The sequence below is a fragment of the Cucurbita pepo genome, chromosome 3 (assembly GCF_057944985.1).
Source record: "Cucurbita pepo subsp. pepo isolate OVF chromosome 3, ASM5794498v1, whole genome shotgun sequence".
NCBI lineage: Eukaryota > Viridiplantae > Streptophyta > Magnoliopsida > Cucurbitales > Cucurbitaceae > Cucurbita > Cucurbita pepo.
Window position 1 is genome coordinate 1,267,138 of NC_141800.1, and position 17,022 is coordinate 1,284,159.

The 17,022-nt window shown below is 35.6% G+C and overlaps 2 protein-coding genes across 2 annotated transcripts; both read right to left on the bottom strand.

Moving 5' to 3' along the window:
- Nucleotides 1–363: 363 nt before the first annotated feature.
- LOC111791176 (uncharacterized) lies at nucleotides 364–11,203 on the bottom strand. The gene is made up of 14 exons (XM_023672419.2): nucleotides 10,752–11,203; nucleotides 10,345–10,471; nucleotides 10,132–10,172; nucleotides 9,638–9,728; nucleotides 8,575–9,425; nucleotides 7,587–7,718; nucleotides 6,931–7,003; nucleotides 6,595–6,634; nucleotides 6,421–6,493; nucleotides 5,899–5,964; nucleotides 5,381–5,458; nucleotides 5,118–5,290; nucleotides 4,165–4,211; nucleotides 364–1,534 (listed from the first exon to the last, which is right to left on the bottom strand). Exons 1-14 carry the CDS (start codon nucleotides 11,063–11,065, stop codon nucleotides 935–937), a joined length of 2,706 nt encoding a protein of 901 aa, XP_023528187.2. The 5' UTR covers nucleotides 11,066–11,203; the 3' UTR covers nucleotides 364–934.
- A 1,028-nt stretch (nucleotides 11,204–12,231) lies between these two features.
- Nucleotides 12,232–16,858, bottom strand: LOC111791177 (GDSL esterase/lipase At5g03610). Its single transcript, XM_023672420.2, has 5 exons — nucleotides 16,558–16,858; nucleotides 16,208–16,471; nucleotides 14,264–14,535; nucleotides 13,310–13,625; nucleotides 12,232–12,624 (listed from the first exon to the last, which is right to left on the bottom strand). Exons 1-5 carry the CDS (start codon nucleotides 16,610–16,612, stop codon nucleotides 12,416–12,418), a joined length of 1,116 nt encoding a protein of 371 aa, XP_023528188.2. The 5' UTR covers nucleotides 16,613–16,858; the 3' UTR covers nucleotides 12,232–12,415.
- Nucleotides 16,859–17,022: the final 164 nt, after the last annotated feature.

Below are 17,022 nucleotides of genomic sequence, written 5' to 3' on the forward strand. Positions count from 1 at the left end.
TCATCAATGGCATTGCTGCAGAATTCACCGACACAAAAACTCAAAAAGGTATTGGATTGTCCTTTTTAGATGAACACGACTCTCCACAATAGCAGAATTCACCGACACAAAAACTCAAAAAGGTATTGGATTGTCCTTTTTAGATGAACACGACTCTCCACAATAGTATGATATTGTCCACGTTTTTGGGAGAGAGTATTCTTTGATTATAAACTCGTTCCCTAAATTAGCTCAGCCAATGAAGGGAGTATTTTTTTATTTTTTTATTATTAACCCATAAACATTCTCAGAATTAGGGGGCTTTCATTATCTAACGGTCCTGCCTTGGTCATTTATTTTTGCCACTTATTTTTCCACGCATACAAAAAAAAAAAGTCCCATCTCTTATACGTAAACCTTTTCAGCGTAAAGTTTAGAAACAATTTCAAGAAACAAAAACATTACGAAATACATTGGTAATGTGCATATGAAAAAGGAAGTTCATAGATGAAAACAAACCCCATCTCTTCCTCAGGTGATCGAGCCCGGTAGTAGCCAAACTGTCTCATAACTCCTCCTGTAAGCTAAGGAGATGAGCTTTGAGTCACTAATTTTAGAATACACAATTGGCTAAAAGATACAGTTTATCTAATCATGGCTGCTGAGGTTCCTCCAACAATTCTTTTCCCGTTCCTTTTCAACTGAACCCAAAACCCAGATCAAATCATCTGCTTCGGCTCTTGAACTCCTTTCATCTAATTTCCACAGTTAATGGTCTTCAGTTATCCTAAGGTCATGCTCTCTGATTCCTTTGGCTGCTCCCATAATTTGGCCCCTCAAGGATGAAGGCACCATGGTTTCTGATCTAATTGACTGTACAGTGAATTGAGCAAGCGTCGCCTCATGAAAATCAGCTGCACAAACATTTTGGCAAAGCCATTTTTTTGAGTAAAGTTCATTTCTTCGCCATCAACTTCTTATCGAGAGCAGACAACACAATCTCCTGACAGCGTAGAATTCCAGCTGCTCCCCCATAGCACAACCATCTTTCACTCCCAATGTTCATGTTCCATCTCAGTCTATGCAATGCAACTGATTTGGGGGGGAAATTTTCGAAGTGATCCCCCGAACCAGGCACTACGTCATCATCTGTCTGTGAATCACTAGGCTCATGGCTATGTTCCAATTCTTGGTTGACCACTCCCTTCTTCTTGCTCTTTGATTGAGTTTGGTTTTTATTCTGAATAGACATCGGCGTATCCTCAGACCCAGATTCAACGCAGACATCGTCATCATAGCAAAGGGCTGATTCATTTTCCAATGCTGAAGTTGTGGCACTTTTGTCATTTCCTTCATTTGGCTGCATGGAATCAGATAGAATAGCTCGCATGGACAATGGCTGTTCAGATTTGTTGGCTAGCTTTTTCAAAGGGATTGGAACATCTGATGCTGGAGAGTGGATTGTAATAATTGATTGCTCCTCGGTTAAGTATTCGCATACAAAATGTGGGGTGCGGTTGCGTGAATTTTCTTTGTCCACTGCTTTCGTAGTAAGCTGACAAATTAAACATGAAAGTGTGTTAAATTTATGTATCAATTATCTTCGAATTCAATCTGTGGCGCATACAGAGAAAGTAAGCATATACGAACTCCTCAGCTATTTGTATGGACAAGTAACTCTGTCATTGTTGCTGCTAATAAGCATTATTAATGGCGGTATATGGTAAGTGACAAGGTAAATGGTTATATATAGTATATATAGTAAATCGCTACGTAAATAAATGACTATATCTAGTAAAGACGTATATATATATATATATATATGTAATAAACTGGTATGTGTACCCCATCGATAGTGCCTTGAAGATGTACTTCTATAAACCTGTAGTCAATAAACCTCTAGCCAATATTTTTCCTTGCATTCTCTCTCCCTTGTTATTTGTGTTCATCTGTGTGAGTTGCTGCTATCCTAACAACTGGTATCAAAGCGAGCTAAGGGATATTCACCATGATCTGAAGATGGAAAGCTCAAAGATTGGGATCGAGAAGTTTGATGGATCCGATTTCAGTTTCAACAAACTTATTTGCAAATGAGAAATTGAGGATCTATTGGGCAATACTTTCAACGTTGATTGAAGGGGAAGAAGTAACTCAAAAGGCCCAAATATACATGGCCAATCAAAATCTGTGATCGAGGAAATTCTTCCAACCGACCAAACGTAGCGTGTTAGAATTGTTAAAAAAAAAAAAAAAAAAAAAAAAAAAAATCATATTCAACATATTGCAAGGCATTTTTGAACAGATTGTACAAAACCGAAGAAGAAGCTGAATCACAAATTTGGAGATGCCCTTGATTCTGCATATTCAACATAAGATACCGAGGATACTCTAATCCTTAGTGTGGATAGTCCAACTGAATCTTAGATTTTTTATTCAAGTGCATTTTTCATTTGTCTCCGAACAAGGAACTGTTTCAAAATTTCAAATCTTGAAATTTTGGGAAGGTATATCTTGCCGACAACAAATTCTTTGAGGTTAAAGGAAAGGGAGATATCTACATACAAACTCCAGCAAGAAATCATCGGATATCGAAGGATGTCCATTAGATATCGAAGGATGTCAGAAATATTTCTAGTCTCAAGAAGAATCTAATATCCATGGGTCAGCTAGGCAGCACAGGTTATGCAACAAAGATTGGAAGAAGTTCATGAAAGATTGTGAAAGGTACAATAGTGGTAGCACGTGGTCAAAGGAATGAGGATGTTGGTTGCGATAAGAGTTTTAAAAGGCATGAAAACTGTTAATATAGATCTTTGTGAAAGTTGCGCTATGGACAAACAAAAATGAGTTAGTTTCACAAAGGTTGTCAGAGAACCGAAGAAAGTTCAGTTAGAAATGGTCCATACATATGTTTGGGGACCATCTCCAGCTCTAGCTCCATCAATTGGTGGATCTAAGTTTTATGTTGCTTTCATTGATGATTTCAGGAATGTACGGTTTTATTTTCTGAAACACAAATCAAATGTATTTGCCACCTTCAAGAGATGGAAGGTTCTCTTGGAAGGTTGAAGTTGAAAGTCACATGGGTTTGAAGATCAAGTGTTTAGATCTAACAATGAAAGAGAGTACAACAAGTCAGAATTTAAAGTGTTCTGTACAACTCAAGGAATCATATTAATGAAGACGATTTCCGATAAGGCAAGACAAATGGTGTCGCTGAAAGAATGAACAGAACATTAAAAGAGCGGGCAAAGAGTATGACGATTCATTTTGGAATGTCAAAGACATTCTTGGCTTATGTTGTCAATACAACAGCCTACTTGATCAATAGTGGACCGTCACTACCCTTAGAGTTCAAGTTGGTAGAAGAGGTATGGACAGTAAAAGGATTCAAATACTCTCACTTGAGAACTTTTGGTTGCACTGCATATGTTTAGAGAGTGATGCTGAAGTTGTGAAGTGCTACTTCATAGGCTATGGTTCTAACATGTTCAGGTATAGGTTTTGGGATGACAAAAACAAAAAAAAATTTAGGACGTGTGACGTGACATTTGATGAAAATGTCATGTACAAGAACAAAAAGAAGAAAGGTTTTGAGACTACGAAGCAAATGGGAGTTGAGATTGAGTTGCAAAAAAATTAAGCTAGTGAAGTCGCTACAGAAACTCAAAAAATTAAGCTAGTGAAGTCGCTACAGAAACACAATAAATTCCTGAAATTGTTGTTGATGAACTATAGGTGGAGCAAGTGACACATGACCAGGTGTTGAAGAGATCATCCAAAACCATCAAAGCATCAGATAAATATTCACCTTCATTAAGAGTATTTATTGCCGACTAATGAAGGGAAACCAGAGTCTTTTGATGAGGTCCTATAATTGGAGGATACAGCCAAGTGCCAATATTTATCTATGCATTCTGTCTCTCCTAACATTTGTGTTCATCTAAATTGAGTGTGTGAGTTGTTGTATGGTCCTAACAAAATCCATTGCTCTCTTCAATGGAAAAGTAGTTTATTATAAATTCACAAATACATAAATACTCAGCAATAATGCAAGTTGATTATAGAAAGTAACAGAACTACAAGAAGCTAAGATTATAAAAAACTGAAACCAAATGAATGGCACGTGCCGAAGAGGCAAACTTTCATCTCCATAGTGAAATCTATTGGGCAAGTTGAACTTACCTGGAAACGGACAACAGCTCCGTCAGCACCGCAGTAAGCAACCATGCCTGAAAAAACCAGTTGCTATATCTTAAATGTCCATGATAAGAATCAAATAGTTCATTTGATTGTGTTGAAATTTAAAAGTAAAACCAAATTGGATGTTAAAGCCGACAGTAACCGAGAAAAGGCTTCTACATTTTGTTACCAAGAAAATTATTTGATACAGAAAAAGAAAGAACGACGATCCACAAATCCCCTGTTGGTACTATTTGTTGCTTATTTCTATATGGCTGAAAAGTAATCAAGACTATTAGACGAACGCGACTCTCCACAATGGTATGATATTGTCCACTTTGAGCATAAGCTCTCATGGCTTTGCTTTGGGCTTCCCCAAAAGGCCTCATACCAATGGAGTTAGTATTCCTCACTTATAAACCCATGATCATTCCCTAAATTAGTCGATGTGGGACTTCCATCATCCAACACCTCCCCTCGAACAAAGTGCGCCTCCCCTTAATCGAGGCTCGACTCCTTTGGAGTCTTAGTCATTTTTGACTGCCTTCGAGGAGGGGCTTGGCTCCTTCTCTTTAGGAGTTCTTTGTTCGAACTTTGAGGATTTACCAATCTATTGGCACGACTAAGTTTAGGGCATGGCTCTGATACCATATTAGACGAACACGACTCTCCACAATGGTATGATATTGTCCACTTTGAGCATAAGCTCTCATGGCTTTGCTTTGGGCTTCCCCAAAAGGCCTCATACCAATGGAGTTAGTATTTCTCACTTATAAACCCATGATCATTCCCTAAATTAGTCGATGTGGGACTTCCATCATCCAACAAAGACAAGCCATATAACCACATCAATGAGAATGTGTTTTGAAATTGTTTTTAATGACTTGAAGGAAGCCTAAAGGTAGATTAAAAAGGGAAATAAACCAAAGCTAACAAACCAAGAATTACAGATATACCTGTCTGCCTTGACACTTGAATACTCCAGATAGCAAATGGTGAACAACAGTAAGTGTGTAAACCTTTTTGTTTTATTGCTGTGAAGGGTTGACCAGTTACTGGAACATCATATGCAGCCTTTAGCAAACTGAGAAGTCTCAATGTTCCATCATCAAAGGATAAAAAAACGCATCTAACAAGAATAGGGTCATAAATAAAAGAGAATTAGTAAAACAATAACTTAATGTGCCTAATCTGTGTTCTATCAAGATAAAATATATACCTAGGATTAGGAAGCCAATCCAAACTATATATTATCCTTGGTGCCGGATGAAGGTCCCACAAGGGACGGAAAGGATCTCTGATATAATATTGTAATGATTAATATCAGATTGTCACCGAATTGAAATGAAACAATAAAATGAACTGAAAACCAAAAAATATTAAATCATATGCAATGAGCACAGAGTAAATGAAATAACAAAGTGATAATTGAAACAAGTGATCGTTCACAAAGCACACAGCAGCTTTGTCGGAGTGTCATATCTAGGCATCTTGCTTATAAGCTCTCCGCTGTACAGACTCCCCAAAAACAAAAGTGCAATGGTAAAGAAGTTACTCCATTATGTCTTTATTATGCCCTTTTTATATTCTTTCATTATGTCTAATAAAAAGTTTGGATATATATATATAATATATATTGTTTTTTGTCCCAAAAAAATTAACTAACTTCCTTTAATCCAAAAACAAACAAAAAAAAATAATAGTGAAAAATAAAATGAAAGAAATAACTCCACCAACCTTAGGTCCCAAAATTTTATGCCTCCATGACTAGCAATTAGTATCACATTTTCACTTTCGGGCTCACTGCACATAATAAGAAAATGTATGAATATTTATAATTTTAGTCAGAAGGTATAAAAATGTTAGTAAAAGAAAATTTAGACTCATCATCTTAGATTTTATTTTCACTTTCGATTTTATTTTATTTTTTAATTTTAGTCAGAGTGTCGGGGCGCACTTTGTACTTGATGATTGCCTGTGACCCATTTTGTAGTTATAGTTCAGTTCTTACTTTTGTCATCAAAGGTAACGATGTTTTCCCCATCATGTAAATAAGCAGCATTAGGGTGGGAGACATGGCTTGTGACCATTTTTTAAGAAGGTAAAATTTACCGATTACTGTGAATTAACAGTAACAAAATTTCAACTGAAATGACACTTCCCTTTTTTTCTTCAATCTTTATCCTCTTTTCTTTGGGGGTGTGGCGGCAGTAGTATAAAAGGATAAAGAAGTTCAACTTGAACTCTACCACTACAAACCTTTCACTTGGTGCCCATGCAACCGCTCTTATTGGAACTGTGTCGGCACTAAAACGAAGTAAAGGCCTCGTATCTGAACAAAAAAATATGAGAATGATGTCATTATTGCTTGTAATTGTTAAAATACAATCAAGAGAAGGAATTAGAAACACAAATTTAGAGAAGTAAAACAACCTTCAGCGGTACTATTTGCAGAAAACTTCCACAAGGCGACCTGAATGGATGAATTATGTTTTAGTCATCATAAAATTAAAATTCAGACCAAAAAGGGACAGGACCACCCAAAACTGGATCAGGAATTGAGTCAGTAAAAAGTTGTATCAATAACAAACAAAAATTAGAAAAAATTCAACCAATGTTTCATCAAAAGAGTGATTAGCAATTTAAGAAATTTCTGAAACCACATGAAGAACTAACTCTTCCAAAATGCAAGGAGAACCACATAAAGAACGTTACGTTTTTTGTTTTTGCTATGAACAGCGATAAAAGGAAAGGAAAATAAATAATAACCGTTCCATCATGACATCCAGCGAGTAGATAATCATAAGGAGGTGTTGGCGACCATTCCACTGTCAGAGGGATGCTGCAGCACCAACAATAGACTATGAATTAGAAGTAACAAAGAAAGTTGGGGAAAAAGTAAAACTCGTGAGAAATAGCTAACACAAGATGCAATTTTACCAAAAGCATAACACTCGTAATAACCCAGAATATACTTAAAAAGAAAATGAAGAAAATATTTGCTTCATCACTTAAATTTAATCCAATCAGAATAATATAATTCTTCCTTTGCGGGATCAAGTAGCAAGTAGGAGTGGTTGATCAGCAAGGAAAAAGTGTAAGAATCTCCAAATATCAAAATTAAGCGGAACCAAGATTAATTCCTGGATTCAACGAGAATGAACTGAATAGTCTTAAACGTAGTTCATAATACCATTCCTTCTAACAATAGCCAATGCCAAGAACATCATTCAAAAGCTTTCCAGATATGATCATGGTGTAATGTGCAATAATTATGCAGAGAATAATGACCATCTCTAAGGCAGCCTATTCTACTCTTCAATTTATAGCAATACTAAACACATTGGTTTTTCTTTTCCAAAGACTGCATCATGTTAAACTTGAAGAGTTGTCATGTCATTATGTTAAAAATAAAAATCGAATACCTCTGTGTATCTGCACTTCTCAACATCGAGCATCTGAAAGTAGGCTTCAACCTCACAAAGCGAGGATCTGTACCCTCCCCATTGAGTTTAGAATAGATGGCCTTCACTACATGGGGAAAAGGAACCTCCCAACTGCAATTAGTTCATTGGATAGTCAGATAGTGCCGTTCCTAATATAGAACTAATATTGTTAATCATTGGGGAGGCACGTAGTAAACATTAAAAGTCAAAACCTTAGAACAACCAAAGATGCAAGAACAGCAATTAAACTAGAATAAGACATACACTTCGAGGGATATAATTTTGTTGTAGAACTAGTATGGTGTGTTCATCATGTCAGTTAAACCAATTGTGCTGCTCGAATTAAACATGAAAACTAGAATTATGAACTAATTTTTTGAAGTTATAAAAAAAAAAAAAAAAAAAAAAAAAAAAATCCAAAGCAAACTCTACAAAGAAATCATATCTATAGAAAATGAAAAAACTAAAGGCACGTACTTTTCATTCACCAGAAACTTTGTAGAGCTTAATTTGAAGATTGTATATAGTGTAATTGTATTTATACAATTTATCCAAAAACTACACACTTCAAAAGTAGTTTTCCTGTTATGGCATGCTCAAATAAAACGTCATTCAGCCTAGCAACCTAGTCATGTTGAAAAAATCAGATCCACTATGTCAGCAATTCCATGGAACCTGATTCTTGGTTTAGCAGTAAAAATCTGTATCATATTCAACACAAATTGTAATTGATCTCAAAAGGAAACGTCGAGGAGATTATCCAACATACTTCCATATCTATAAACTTATTTTAAATCTTAAGCAAGCATGAAAAGCTCTCAGTAAGACCAAGAGAATAACCAATTATACGCAGGAAACACAATAAATTAAATAAACAAAAAAGTTTTGGATAAAAATGGACAAACAGAAATTAAACATATAGTAACTGAGCATAGATGTCAGAAGACAGTTAAAGCAGTTTAATTACACTTCTAGAGATCCGTTGCCCAGCAAGACAGCAAGGTAGCCCATTCTTTGCTTGCACTTGGTAGTACGCGCATTAGTTGGCTTCCATTTCAAATCCCACGCTACCTTTCCATTGTGAGCTAAGCACAATACTAGTCTAGGCAAAGTAACACTCTCCGGAATAGAAAATCCAGTTGAGCCAGTGTCTAAAATAGCATTCTCTGAAATGTTCTTACATAATAGAGTGTCTTCTCCAGAATACTCACTTGTAACATTCTCATTTGCCTCATGATTTGTAGCATTAGATCCATCTTCTCGATTCTCTATAAGTGATAATGTTCCCACATCATCAACATGATTCTTAGTATCAGCATTTCTTCTCACTCTTCTCTTCTGCACAGGAACTTCATCTTCAGAATTGCACGTAGAAGTTTCTTCAATGGTACTGCTCCCTCTTTCAACACTGTTTTCCAGTGATACAGGTTTTTCAGAATTGTGAGGGACGTCATCAATCTCAAGCAAGTTGGATGAAACATCTGGGTATTCAACAGAAAGGGGCTGAACAAGTTGGTAACTGGCAACCTTGTTATCATCATTAGGTTCTTCTTGTTTCTTTTTAGGCCTTCCTCTAGGTCTCTTTGGTTGAGATGGTAAGGCCGACGCCCCATTTTTCTTGCGCCCTGGGGGTCTTCCTCTAGGCCTCTTTGGTTGAGATAAGTCTGAATCCTTGCACTCTGTTGCACTGGTCGTTTCTGATTCATGGCTTTCGGTGCCATGCACTAAGCACCATATCTGCACCATACCTCTTCCACTGAGCGGGATGCCCATCGTGTGATAAGAAGAGCCAGGTGGATGAGCAGAAACAGCAATAAACTACCATACGAGTTGAGATAAATATTGTTATAAATATGAATGAGAACTTATAAATAAAGAGAGAGTGTGAACAAAAAGAAAGCAGTGCCTAACTAAGTGAATGAAAATGAAAGTCACAGGTGAAGATGAATAAAACAAAATTTTACACTTAAATTTTAATGCGTCCATAACAGTTCTGCTTTTGAAAAAGACCAATAGAAGAGGAGGGATACCTCACATTTGATAAGGGAGTCGGTCCTTTCATGAACTAGAGGACACCAATCTATGGCCCAAACAGGCCCACCAACATGCATGATAAAGTTTCTGGAGAAAAAAATCAATAAAAATGAATGATTGAATGAACATATCAACTACGGAAGATAGAATTACACACCAGTGACCAGACATCAAAAAAGTAACTTCAATTCATGCCCAACTGACAACACTAGCCCACCAACGAAAACTACAATAACCAACAGCAGAAGCAATCCAAAAGCAAAGTGGTACCATAAGCAACATTACGTATTTTAATCACATCATGGGTTTCTAGAGGGTAAGATAATAACTGGCAAGAGCCAAATAACAAATTTCCATGTATGCAGGCTTTCGCATTAGATGCGACATACAAATTCCTAAAATATCTTAAGAGGCAGCTCATTATGCATCCTTTGCCCAAGTGTTAAACTGGACGACCTTGACACACATACAGAGTTTGCTTATTCCTTACCTAAAGTCCAGAGATGTAGTGGCTCCGGGCGGTGCTCCATTCTGCGTGTTAAATTAAGACTTATGTTAATTCTTAATGCCGCATAACAGTTTCAGCTCGTCACCTAAATAGAAGAAAACAGTGTGTGCGCGCGCGCGCGAGTATGGGTGTGGTTGATGGGATAAAATTAGAAAGAAAACGCCAACAAGTTTAACATGGCAGCCAACCCAGCACCTTTAGAACAGCCGCAGAAGAAAACTGTGGCAATTCCATCGTGATATCAGCATCCTTACCCTCAGGAACTCTCGAATCGCTTGTAAACTTGACGGTTTTCGGCTCATAATTGTAGAACTTCCATTCCCTGGTGAAGTATAATTCGAAAAAAATTAAGTTGGAGATTCCCAGCAGTGACAGATAATGCAGGAAGAAGTTCATGTCATCGTCTTCCGAGAAATTGTGCAAGAACAAAAATCGTAAGAAGTTACACGATATTCAATACATTGCATGCCTTGCACGAACTTCAAGATCATCAGCATTTAACAAGCATCCCAGAACTAATCGGTGTAAGCAATGCGATGATCCTTAAGCTACAGGAAACATGTATTTGTTGTGTCTACCGGAAAACATGCAACCATGTGTACCTTAAGAAAGTTGTGGAGGATGAAAACCGCTGAAAGTCACTTTCATCAACTCCGCCTTCGCCATTTTCTGCCTCGCCATAGAGCTCGGCAATTGCATCAATGGCTCTAAAATGATTTTCAACACAATGATCAAACTCTGAAACCTTCACCCGGGAGTCATCTAAACGACCTGTAGGCTGCACTTCGTTGACTGAAGTAGCCCCGGCTTTCTTCTTAGCTCTTTTCTGCGGTTCCTCCAGACTCACTGATTTCTTCTTCCCCTTCTTGCAGCTAGTGCCCCTGGATGCTTCTGCTTGATGTGGAAGCTCTTCCATTGCTACTCTCCTTGCTTCGCAATGCTTCGTAAATTCCAATTTTTGTTAGCTTCGGGAGGTTCGAACCCTAGTCGGCTTCCAGTTTGATTTATCAAGGACTATACATTTACGGAGATTCGAACCCTAATAATCAGTCTACCATCTGTAAGACTGTACGGGACTGCTGTTTTCACGAGACTTTCGAAGCCAAAACGCACAGTTTTGAGTTTTTTAATTATCATTATTGTTTTAGTTAAAATACCATTTTATCCCGAGGTTGAATATTAGTGATGTCCTTTTAAATGTTTTAATTTAAATTGTACTTTCGAAAATTTAAAAATATAGTCCTATGGTTAACTTTAAAAATAATTATTAAAAAAAAAACTTCATACAAAAATATTATATATATATATATATATATATATTTTATGAATATTATTAAACTTAAGTTAAAAAATATTTCGGTAAAAATACAATTTTTAAAGATATTTTTATTAATTTAACATTTTTAGAAAAAAGATAATGTTAACCATAGTCGGAATACTTGTTGGGTTGATGTTATAGTTTATTTTTGCTTGTTGTCTCTATGTATGGCGATCGACTTTTCATGTTTGTATGGCGATCGACTTTTCATGTTTATGCAGACGGTCATGCACGAGCAAAAGCTCTAAAACAAGAGCAAAGAGGATTGGAAATGACTACAGAATAAGCCATAGTAATAATGACTCTTATTCTCTACTATAGAATGGAAGCAACTATTACTTCCGTTGTGTTTAGTTAGATAGTCAGCAGTGAGTATATCAATATGTTACGCAACTTAAAGAGAATTGAATCTCTCATTTGTTATGATGAAAACGTAGAGAGTCAAGGTTTGAATCTAAATCACTTCTTTCATTCATAGAACTTTGAACAACAATTAATGTCCCATCTATAACCCAAAAGAACCTGCTAACCTTGGCCTTTTCATTCCCCGAAGTATATTACATTCAATCAGTTTATGATCTCGACATCAAACTCAAAAGAAATGGGAAAGAGTAAGGGCGGTTTGGATTGACTTCTAATTGCTTAAAAACACGTTCTTAATCACTGGGAAAGTCAATTCAAACCAATCCTAAATTAGCTGAAAACGAGAGAGATTCAATCTGAAACTATGAAAAGGTTTGAAAATACAAAAATTAGCTATGAACTTGAAGAAGAAGATGGAGACTTACATCAACACACACAGAGAAAGGTGGAACAGAGTACATACAAGCAAATCAGAGAACACAGGCAAAGAGATTATGCCAAATATTATTTGAAAAATTACACGATAGATGTTCATTGAATGAATGAAATGTCTTGTCAAATTGGGAGGTAAACTTATCTGATCTCTTAAAACTGTTTTAGATTGGCTTGCAATTCAGAGTACACAGCGAACCAGCCATGCTGAGTAGGATGCACTTCGTCCCAGAAGAATGCAGCTCCTGGATCTTCACAAATCGTGTACTTCTTCTCCCCATTCGAACCCATACTCCCACATGAATACTCGCTGCTTACTCCCACGCAACATGGCTTCAATGGATTCTCAAACTTCACATTTCCTGCACAAAAAGTTTTCAAATGCATCGTTACTTCCTCGGGTCACTCGTTGTGATACAATGAATAGATAGATACCAAATCATTCACTTCTAAGAGATTATGGAAAGTTCGTATATGTTGAATTCCTAAACGTAAGGTGAGTTTGAGATGAATGTTGAAACATAACCTGAAAGTACTCGTTAAAATTTGCATCACTGTAAAAGTACCGGAGGTTATAAGAAGCCACGACTCTCCACGATGGTATGATATTATCCACTTTGAGCATGAGCTCTTATGACTTTGCTTTTAATTTCCCCAAAAAGCCTCATACAATGGAGATGTATTCCTTCCTTATAAACCCATGATCATCCTCTTAATTAACCAATGTAGGACTCCCTCCAAACAATCCTCAACGGAGGTTGCAGCCAATTCAATGGCTCTTTTTGTTCTAGGAGCCAAACAACAATCAAATCTACCCTCAGCACTTTGTCTACCGTGCTAAGGGAACACGACTACAGCCTCTACTACGCTAAACATCAACCTATTTCCGTGTCGACTATCGGCATAAAATAGGAGTGTTTAGTCAAGGAAGAGCAACCCTTGTGCAAATTTTCATTAATCAATGGGACTATGGATGTTTAGCGAAGCATTTGAGATTTAGTGCACTAAAGAAGATTGAAAAAGAGAGAGAGAGAGAGAGAGAGTCACCAAGATGGTCTCCTTTGTTGTTGAGAGCAGCCATGAAAGAGGAATAAAGATCCAGAAGGATGAAAGTGGAAGCAGAAGCATCTTTGACTTCACTGTTGAGTTTTGCCACAGATTGCTGCAATAGCATATTATGGAAGTTGACGAGCTGATTCTCAGTTGCATTACACTGTTGGAAGGAGGAAGCGACTGTGCTGCTAGGAAGGCAGCCCAGTGGCTCAAGAGCCGTCACCACTATCTTTGGGACCCCCACCCCATGGATGCGCCTCAGGTTCACCTCTAGCTGGTTCACCACTTTCGTTATAAATGGCTGCCAACCCTGCCATCAACATCCCAAAGTTTAAATCAACTTGTTTATACGGCTATTCATCATGAAATTTGCAAATCATCACGTTAATTACTTTTTCTTTCACAGATACCCAGTAGAGTTTCAAATTTATAACTCCATAAGACAAGATATCTTACTTACGTTAAGCATAAGTTATAACTTTGTTCGTTAAGCAAACAAGGAATTGTTTGTGTTTAAGTCTTATTTTTTATAAATTTCATAATTATTCTCATCAAGTTACTAATTTGTCAAAATTGAAAGGTTATGTAAATTATACTCTTCTTTTAGTTCATGAATCCATTTGACAGAAAGTTAGAAATTAAGAACTTATCAAACATATTTTAAAGTATATAAATCCATTAGACTTAACATTACAAACTTGAACTTGAACTTATTTCATATGCAATCTGAATTTTTTTTTTTTTTTTTTTTTTTTAAATATTTTCAGATTCATCGGATCAAATTGGCTCGACAATATTAATCTAACAAATCAACATATATATGCAACAAAATTAAAAATGCAATGATTAGCAATAATAGAAAAATCTTAAAAAATAATTTTTAAAATGAAAAACAGGGCAGTTCAAATTAGGGCTAATCGATTAAGAAGCTAAGTTTGGCGGGGAAACCTGAGCAGAGCCATCAGTGGCTTGGTAGACGCTATAATCGTTGCCTGCAAGGGAGACGAGCGCCACAGAGGACTGCAAATCTTGGTTCGTGAACGTCGACTCGCCGATCAGCTGCTGGAAGAAGTCGATCTGAGTGCTCATGTTAGGGCTCATTACAAACGTATTGAACACGCCGGTCCCGCCGTACGCGAAGTTCATCCCGTATTTCAACTGTCCGTACCCAACTTTCCGCCATTTGTACGGTATCGGAGACTTCACCTTCAGATACTTCGCTGCATTTTTCACAGAGAAGATTCAATGAGCCAATTGTGCCGCCAAATGGAGCCGATTAAACCCTATATTTACTCTTTTTTTTTAACTCAAAATTTATATTTTCTTATTTTATATATACAAATTTGTAAATTTATTACACCCAAAATAAAAATTTAATGTCAATTAATTAAATTTTTTTTAATTCAACTCATTTTTAAAATTTTGAATTAACACCGAAAAAATATCTAGAATATACTTTAATGGGTCAAAGTATACAAAAATTATTATATAAATTCTAAAAAGAGATAAAATTAAAGAATTATAAAAAGGAAAAGACGACAAAGGGAAGAAGATGATGATATGTGATAATGAAAGAACTTTGGTGAAATTGAAATTTGTGTCGAGAAATTTTAAATCGTGTAAGAAAGTGAGACTGTCTGTCAGGGAAAAAGAAAAGGGGAATGCTAAACTCACATGTTGAAAAGACACAGCCATCCCTATACCAATTAAATCAAAGAAAAAAAAAAAAAAAAAAAAAAAAAAAGCTGACTCAATAATGCATTCTTTCTCGATTTTTACAGCCAAAAAGTGCCACACTCTGACTTGGCAATTCTCGTTTCCAAAATTTGAATTAAAAATAAAAAGCTAAAATTTTTCTAAAATTTAAAATATTTATAAAAAGTAATTAAAAAAATAACAAAGAAATTCACTAAATAATTAAAATTTAAAAAAATGGTTACTTTACTAACGGAAATATTCTGAAATTAGAGAAATTCGAAAAAAAAAAGAAACTAATCTAATGGGAAGGAGGGAGCCACCACCTCCATTAATTTATTATTATTTTTTATTATTATTTAAATTTTATTTTTAAAGCAAATCTGAATGTCTTTGTGGGTCACTTTGTGTCCATAAAACTAAAGCTATAGATCTGTGGACTTAAAAATAAAGCACATTTATCTTTATTGATTTTTCAAGCCTTTGGAATATTATATATATATATATATATATATATATATATATATATATTATTATTTTTTTTTTTAAACTTACCTTTAATCATACAATGCTTTCCTTTCAATAAAATTTTAATTCTTTTTGTTTTTAAATGCAAATATGCTTATTCACTACTTTACTATGGTTTTTAGACCCATTTGATAATGGCCTCTGCATACTTGCTTTCTATCTTTTTAATTAAATTAAAATTGTATTATTATTTTCTTTCTCATTTATCCTCTTTAAAATAATAAATGTATTTATTTGGAATGGGTTTATAGGCAAACTTTAAAAATTGACTATATATTTATAAGATTCCAATAATATTTGAAAACCAACCCAATATTTCTTAATTTTATACGATTTAAAAAAAAAAAATTGAAAATTTGAACTTAAAAATAACCCAATATTTATTAATTATTTAATTTAAAAAAAAAACATTAGTTAATAATTTTTTTTTTTAAATAAGTATCAATAGATTGAGAATTTTAAAATATGCATGTGAAAAAAGATTAAACACCATAATATTTTGATGATATATTACGAAATTAAAAAAGTAAAAAAAAAAAAAAAACTGTTTAAAACTAAAAACTATAAGCAAAGGTGACGCGTTGAAACAATAATTCAGAGTAAAAAGAATAACAATAATAAATAAATAAAATAAAGAGAGAAATCAGACGGTAAATATTTCAGTGTTACCTAGGTAATCAGTCAAAACACGGCCATCGGAGAAACGCCCGGTGGGTTTGCCGGGAAAAGTAACTCCATAAGGATACTGCCAAGATTTTGCCGCCGGTTTCCGGTTGTTCCCGGTGTCCACGTAAGAATCCCCAAACACAAATAGCTTTCTAGGATCCGAATTCCGTAGCTCACCTCCTCCAAGACTCTGGCTACTCCGCCGTTCGCGGTGGCGATGACGGTGGCTACCTCCACCAGCAGAAACCCTTACCACCCCAGATAATTCTGCAGCCAAAATTAAATTAAAAAAAAAAAAAAAAACCCAAAAAAATGATTAGAGAGAGAGAGAAAGTGGGAAGAGGGGAACGAACCTGGGAGGAGCGAGAAACAGAGGATAGAGAAACAGAGAAGAGTTTTGGAGTCCATTAAAGGAGCTTAGAATTGGAATTGGAATCTCTTTCAAGTGTTTTTTTCTCTCTCTTTTTGCCCAAACGTTTGACGGAGTTTTGGAAATGCTAAGTGTTCGAGACTGTACTCTTAATGGCTTATATAGGACAGCAATCCACTCATGATACACTCACCCGCCCTTCACCTTCCTACGTCAACCACTTCATATTCATCAACCTTTTGCCCATACGCCATGTTTAAATATTAAGCCTCAAAGTTGTGGCGTTTAAGCCTTTCTTTGTGTCGGTCATCGTTCTAAAGATTCCTTCTTCTTCTTTTTTCTTTTTTTCCCCCCTTTTTTTTACAATTTAAATGTTTTATATAACTAAGAACTATCACAATTAAATTACAAAAATATATTTAAAAAACATTAAAAAATTTATTTTTTA

Excerpts from the sequence above, each read along its gene's own strand:
- LOC111791176 (XM_023672419.2), bottom strand. The coding sequence starts at position 11,065 with ATGGAAGAGCTTCCACATCAAGCAGAAGCATCCAGGGGCACTAGCTGC. Across the intron at positions 10,173-10,344 it reads CTTCTGCGGCTGTTCTAAAG|AATGGAGCACCGCCCGGAGC; the intron begins GTGCTGGGTTGG and ends TTTAACACGCAG. Across the intron at positions 6,494-6,594 it reads TGCAAATAGTACCGCTGAAG|ATACGAGGCCTTTACTTCGT; the intron begins GTTGTTTTACTT and ends TTTTTTGTTCAG.
- LOC111791177 (XM_023672420.2), bottom strand. The coding sequence starts at position 16,612 with ATGGACTCCAAAACTCTTCTCTGTTTCTCTATCCTCTGTTTCTCGCTC. Across the intron at positions 14,536-16,207 it reads TGTTTTGACTGATTACCTAG|CGAAGTATCTGAAGGTGAAG; the intron begins GTAACACTGAAA and ends TGAAAAATGCAG. Across the intron at positions 12,625-13,309 it reads CAACAAAGGAGACCATCTTG|GAAATGTGAAGTTTGAGAAT; the intron begins GTGACTCTCTCT and ends CTTTTTGTGCAG.